Raw genomic sequence first — 6,772 nt, 5'->3', positions numbered from 1 at the left:
ATAACATTCTTGTACTGAGGTGGGAGCAAGGTATTTGAGCTGGAACTAGGAATGCAATTCCTGGATTGAGGAAGGAGCAATGCAATCCAGCCGGTCCTAGGATTGAAATTACTGAACTGAGGTGGGAGCAGTGTAATCTAGCAAGCCTGGGAATGATATTCCTGGACTAAGCCATCAACAGTTTAATCCCGGCAGTCCGGGGAATAGATACAAAGTAATCTAGTTAGCCCAGGGAATGTAATTCCTGGGTTGAAGCCGGTACAGTGTCATGTGTCATTACAATCTTTCCATCACTGAGTTCATCGCTAAGATCCTGCCGTTTAGGAACGTTTATTGATGGTGAATATCTTTAACCTGATGGTCTGGGTTTGAATAAATCAGATAACAAGTTTGGGGCAATCCTGCCTTCTTCCTTCTTTTATTCAACCAGTTTTCTGTAACTTGCTCGTCAATTGTTCTCGGGTTTTGTTCAAAACAGAAAGAGAAACTCCATTCTCTTTGTTCTATCTGTAATTTATGGGGGGCTGAAATATTCCGCATTCGCTCACTTTTAACATGAAACTGTGTACAATATCGTTAGATAGATTGTGTTGCAGTAAAGTGTTGTTGTAACAAGAATCAATTAATCTGTTTGTTCAATGACTGTAATTAATGCCAGTTACAGTGGGACCTAATGATGTCACTGGGGGATTTTGCTCTGCTATAAATAAGGAGCTCCCTTCATTGTGTCACCTCACACAGTCAGCACGCTGCCTCCAGCACAAAGACCACCAGCGACTCACAGAATGGAAGACATGGCTGTGCCACCTCCCCCGCCACCGCCCCTTCCAGATAATTGGCTTGAAAATATGCAGACATTAAAACTATGTTATGAAATACGAAAGATTTACTATCCCCTCCTCGCTGTTGTTGGTGTTCCGAGTAAGTATCAATGCCCAGTTATAAATTGCATAATAGTAAGAATTTATATTACAGTGTAATATGATTTTTTTTATTAATGATATTCTGTGTTTCAATTTTTTGAATCATCTAAGTCGTATGAATGCAAGTCTTTCTTTCTTTATGTCGTTGTTAATGCATGGGTTGTTGTACAAAAGTGCTCGAACAGCCTCACTACAGTTGGTGCTCCAGTTAAGACTTAATTCTGTAAATTATGTATAACAGAATTACTAATCTTGTAATTTTCTCCACAACCCCGGCAGCCCTCGCTGCTGTTGGTGTCCCTAGTATGTCTCTGTACCCAGCTTTTAATTCTGTAAATAATGCTGAACTGTATTTCTTTCCTTCTTCCAATATTCCTTGTCATTCCCCATGCTTTCGGCGCCACTGTACGCTACTAATTCTGAACGTGATATGGTGTTACCTAAATTGCAATAGTCTATGTTCATTTCAAGCAAAAATATCGGACCCGGACTCATTATTTAACGAATTTACTTCTGTTATCCACACTGAACTTTTCTATCAGATCAGAAGAATGTTTGCTTGGTTTAGGAGACTTAGCACCTAATGGCAAAGGTCATCGACCTGAAACAGTAACTCTGTGTCTCTCTCTCCACAGGTGCTGCCTCACCTGCTGAGTATTTACATAATTTTTTTGCTTTCATTTCAGATTTCCAGTATCAGCAGTATTTTGCTTTTGTTTTCGTCTGATGCTCGGTATGGTTATTTAAACAGTGTCATAGGAAGAAAATCCTGGCAGGCCATATACATGTCTTTAAATGTGTGAAATATCAGCTAATCATTCAGTTCCAGTTACTGACTCCTTTTCCACCAACTCCAGTTCTGCATTAATGGCACTGCTTCTATAGGTTGGAATGAGATTACAAGTATAATTTATATTCTCATAAAATGTTCATTTAGCCAGATTTCAATAGTTGATTGCAATTTTGATTTGATTTTACAATTGAGTCAAATACCCATCTGTCACATTTCAGTGGATCTCTGAGACCCAGAGTGGTTCTCTATTGCCTCCTGCTGTACTTCAGGATAAACAATCGCAGCTGAGGTAAAGATAATCCTTTGATATTTTCTCTTCTAATATTTTCTGCACATAGTTGGAAACCAACGTGTGAAATATAAGGATAATAACTATCTCCGTTTGTGTTCAGATACTTAACAAAACCGTTCGGCAGCACATTGCCTGTTGGATAATTCAACTGAATTCGATGTTGATAAACACATTTACTGAGGCATGCACTGTCAAATATAACTATTTATTATAATTTAGATTATTTGAAAATATTCCTTTCAATGAGCTACAATTTGTATGTTTCAAAAAAATGCGATAATCCCAATCTTCAAAGCACCTCTACAGCCTTTTTGTCTTCATAATGGCAATTCACTTGTATTTATCTTAACATTATCGTATTACATTCGTACATTTTAAATACAGTTGCCTGTAATTATTGCACGCCATCTTTGCAGTTTCTGTATGTTGCTATTGAAGTCATTTACTGTTCTATATATAAAGGATGGTCAAACCAAGATCAGCAATCCAAGCGGGAATTCAACATACCTTACACAGGGCATTGAAGCTAACTGCACCTCTGAAAATGCTGACTGATCCTGGGACACGAAGTCTTGTAAGAAAATAGGAACATAGGAATTGGAGTAACCCATTTATCCCCTCAAGCCTGTTTCGCCATTTAATGAGATAAGGGCTGATCTGCGACTTAACTCCATATACCCGACATTGCCCCATATCCCCTAATAAATCTGGTTAATAAAATCTATCAATCTCAGATTGAAAGTTAACAATTGATCTAGCATCAATTTCGGTTTGCGGAAGTGAGTTTCAAACTTCTACCACCCTTTGTGCTTAGAAGTGTTCCTGATTTCACTCCTGAAAGGTCTGGCTCTAATTTTTAGATGCTGCTCCTTAGTCCTAGAATCCCCAACCAGGGAAAATAGTCTCTGCCTATCTACCACTCTGTCCGTCTTAATATCTTGAAAACTTCGATCAGATCACCCATTTACCGTCTAAATTCTAAAGAATTCATTCCTAATTCGTGTAATTTCTCCCCATAACATAACCCTTGGAGTCCGGGTGTCATTCTGGTATACATACGCTGCACTTCCTCCAAGCCCAATATATCCTCCCTAAGCTGTGGTGCCCAGAAATGCTCACACTACTCCAGATGTTGTCTAACCAGGTCTTTGTGTAACTGCAGCATAACCTCTACCGCTTGTATGCTCGGGCTTTAGGTACAACATCCAGCATTCCATTAGTGTTTCTGATTATTTTCTCTACCTGTCGATGATATTTTAATGATCTTTATAGATGCTCCCCCGCTCTTTGGACGGCCACTCTTTTTAGCTTTTCACCATTTAGAAAGTACACTGTTCTATTCTTTTTATGTACTAATTGGAAAACATCACATTTGACAACGTTAAAATCCATTTGCTACAGTTTTGCCCATTCATTTAACCTATCGATATTCCTATGTAATTTCTTGCTTTCATCTACACTGCCTACATTGCTGCCTAACTTTGTGTCATCCGCAAAATTTGGCGATATGATGTTCTATGCCATCATCTACGTCGTTAATAAACATTATGAATATTTGAGGCCCTATCTGGTGGTTGGAATGTGTCACACTTTAGAGTCATTACTTTATTTGTTACTCTCATTTTATTGACGTTAACGTTATTGAATAACTGTCTCTGATTCAATATTAGTTTCCTTGGGATTTGCAGCATGCTATGCTCTTCATCTACTGTAAATACTGACACAAAGTCTTTTTTCAACTAGTCGGCCATTTCCATATTATCATTAACAATATCACCGCTTTCAGATTTTATGGGTTTAGCATTGCTCCTGACTACCTTATTTTCCTAATATAATTGTAAAAATTATTTGTGTTGATTTTGATATACCTTGCAAGTTTATTTTCATAATACCCGTTGTAGCTATTTTTATCTGTTGTGTTACACTTTGCTGTTCTTTGTATCTTTCCCATTCGCCACCATCTGTGCTACTTTTTGCATTTTTATAGGCCAAAGGCCTAGAAATTCACTGGCCTTAGCGCCGCTTTTGAGGCGCTAGAGGGCCTAGCGCCGAAGTTATGGCCAGTTTAGAAATTGACAGGGGCCCTAAATCGGCGTTAGGCCGGTAGCGCTGCGCCGGCACCGATGACGTCATCGGTGTGCGCAGCATCCCGGTTGCCATGGTAACCCGCCCGAACTCGGAAATTGAGTTGCGGCCGCCTCGCCCGTGGCAGCCGCAAGCAACGTTCTGGCAGAGGTGCCTTACAGAACTTTGCGCCGGCGCATTAAAGGCCCCGTGGCGGCCGGCCGCTTTCCCGCCGGCCGCCTGGCCGCAGCTCCCTCCCTGGACTTCCCCCCCCCCGGAACAGAAGCAAGCCCGGCACTTGTCCGAGGTGCCGGGCTCATTTTTAAAAAGATTATCGCGGGCCGCGGCCGGGTGCAGGCAGCTCCTCCTTAAGGGAAGGAGGAGGCCTGCACTTCCCGAACATGCCGCACCGCAGCGGGCGCCACAGCGCCGGAATAGCGCCGAAATTCAGCGCATAGCGCCAGTTTTCAGGCGCTAACAGCTTTCAGCAGCGCCGGCAGCCGTTTGGGTGCAGAAGTCGTGAATTTTTGGCCCGCCCAGCGCGACTTAGCTCCGGCACTAACTTCCGGCGCTAAAGCCGTCGCTGCACCAAAGCCCAATTTCTAGGCCTTTGTCTTTTATTTCCATGCTGTCCCTTACGTCTTTAGTCGTCCAGGGCTGTTTTTGACAAATAGAACCCGTGCCCCTCAGGGGTATAAACTGGTTCTGTATCGGATTCATTATTTTTGAACATTCCCACTGATTGTCTGTTGTTTTGCCCATTAACAGCTTTGCCCAGTTGACTGTGGACAGTCTCTGCCTCATCCCGTTGAAGTCGGCCTTACTGAAACCTACAAACTTAGTCATGGTTTTGCGTTTCTCTTCATTGAACTCGATCATGTTATGATCACTATTAGAAAAAGTTTTCCACACCGTTAGGATTTTAAGTAAATCTGGCTCACTAGTAGATTACAAATCTAACATGCCAAGCCGCTTGTTGGTTAGAGAACCTATTGTTAGTGAACACTATCCCTGACAAACTCAATAAATTCACTACCTATCTGAAATTTGCTAATCTGCTTTTCCCAATCTATTCCTGAGATGCTCTAGTCCTTTGCATCCCTGCTACCTCAGCTGTTGCTTATTTTATGCTGGGCTAAAGGTAGATCTATCATTTCATCTCTCATTGAACAAACATCTGTTACTTTCATGTATTTATTCTCATTTCATTTATTGATTCATTATTCTGACAAAAACGACTCAGAGCTTCAAAGGTAATAGAATTAGATTATATCAATGAATGTCGGTAATTAATTGCACATTTCACACCGAATTGCATGAAACTGCTCTTTTTGCTGTCAGCCTAATATAAAACTTCCCCGTGTATTTCCCTTCCACACAGTTAACTTAATAACCATTGTGATCCTGTCTCGGGGAAAGTGCGGTCTCTCCACATGTGTCACTCACTACCTGGTGGCCATGGCAGCATCGGATCTACTGGTCGTTATCATCGATCTGATATTGAGGCAGATTCCGATGTCTTATAAGAAACCGTTTGCACCTGTCTATTCTATCCCCGTGTGCAATATCCATGCCGCCCTGCTTTATGCAGTCACAGACTGTTCTGTCTGGTTCACTGTCACCTTCACCTTTGATCGTTTTGTGGCAATTTGTTGCCAGAAGCTGAAAAGAAAATATTGCACCAAGAAAACGGCAGCTGTGGTTCTAGGAACAGTGACTGTGCTGAGCTGTTTAAAGAACGTTTTCTGGTATTTTATGTTGTCACATGAATATGGGCTAGCGAACACCCCCTGGTTTTGTGATGTAACATTCGATGTTCAGTTTTCACCGATCTGGGTAGCAATCGAGCTCCTTCATCATATTCTCACCCCGGGTGTCCCATTTGTCGTGATCCTGCTGCTCAATGCTGTCACCATCAGACACATTTTAGTTTCCAGCAGAGCCCGCAGGAGACTCCGGTGTCCCAGCAGTGGGGAGAGTCCCAGAGACCCAGAGATGGAGAGCCGAAAGAAATCCATCATTTTACTGTTTGCTATTTCGTGCAATTTCATCCTGTTATGGTCACTGCTTATGGTGTATTCTATATATAACCGGGTGTGGCGATTGGTTGATTATGTTGTATCTCTACCTATATATTTTCCAGATTTGGGACAAATGCTCCAGCTCCTGAGTTGCTGCACAAACACTTGCATTTATGCCGTGACACAGACTAGGTTTAGACAGGAGTTGAAAAATGTGGTGAACTATCCCTTTACTTTAATTGTAAAACTCATTAAAGGATGAGAATAACTGAAGAAGTTCCTGCATCAGAACTGAATCCCGCCTCATATTCTGTTCGACCCTATCTCACCCGCGGGGCCAGTGATATATGTTAGTACTAGCGGAGGTGGCCCAGCATTGCCAGGGCAGTTTAGAGGGCCACGCGGTTGACGGCCGTCCGCTGCCGCTCCCCCGCTCTGTGTCTCAGGCCGAGCGGTTGTGAGGCCCGGCACGAGTGACCCCAACTCAACTCCCGCTCTGGTGGGCCGACGCAGCTGCCCTGCTCGCTGTTGAGGAAAAGCAGGGGAAAAAAAGGCGGCTATGTTTGGGGAGGCTGCAGGATTATGTCCCGCCCGTGACGCACCGATTGGTCAACCATCAGGTCACTGAACGGTAGGATTGGTCAACAATTACGTCACTCAACGCTAATGAGTGGTAGGA

The 6,772-nt window shown here is 42.7% G+C and overlaps 1 protein-coding gene across 1 annotated transcript; it reads left to right on the top strand.

The window, feature by feature from the left end:
* The first annotated feature begins 748 nt into the window (after positions 1-748).
* Positions 749-6,355, top strand: LOC147091183 (putative G protein-coupled receptor 139). Its single transcript, XM_085976472.1, has 2 exons — positions 749-921; positions 5,454-6,355. Exons 1-2 carry the CDS (start codon positions 786-788, stop codon positions 6,353-6,355), a joined length of 1,038 nt encoding a protein of 345 aa, XP_085832598.1. The 5' UTR covers positions 749-785.
* Positions 6,356-6,772: the final 417 nt, after the last annotated feature.

The sequence above is a fragment of the Somniosus microcephalus genome, unplaced genomic scaffold (genome assembly GCF_052327205.1).
Source record: "Somniosus microcephalus isolate GS21.2 unplaced genomic scaffold, FLI_Smic_1.0 unresolved_chr3, whole genome shotgun sequence".
Taxonomy (NCBI): Eukaryota; Metazoa; Chordata; class Chondrichthyes; order Squaliformes; family Somniosidae; genus Somniosus; species Somniosus microcephalus.
This window is presented reverse-complemented; position numbering and strand designations above follow the sequence as displayed.

Bases quoted from the DNA above. Each gene is read 5' to 3' on its own strand.
- LOC147091183 (XM_085976472.1), top strand. From the start codon at position 786: ATGGAAGACATGGCTGTGCCACCTCCCCCGCCACCGCCCCTTCCAGAT. The intron at 922-5,453 runs GTAAGTATCAAT...CCTTCCACACAG, and splicing joins CGCTGTTGTTGGTGTTCCGA to TTAACTTAATAACCATTGTG.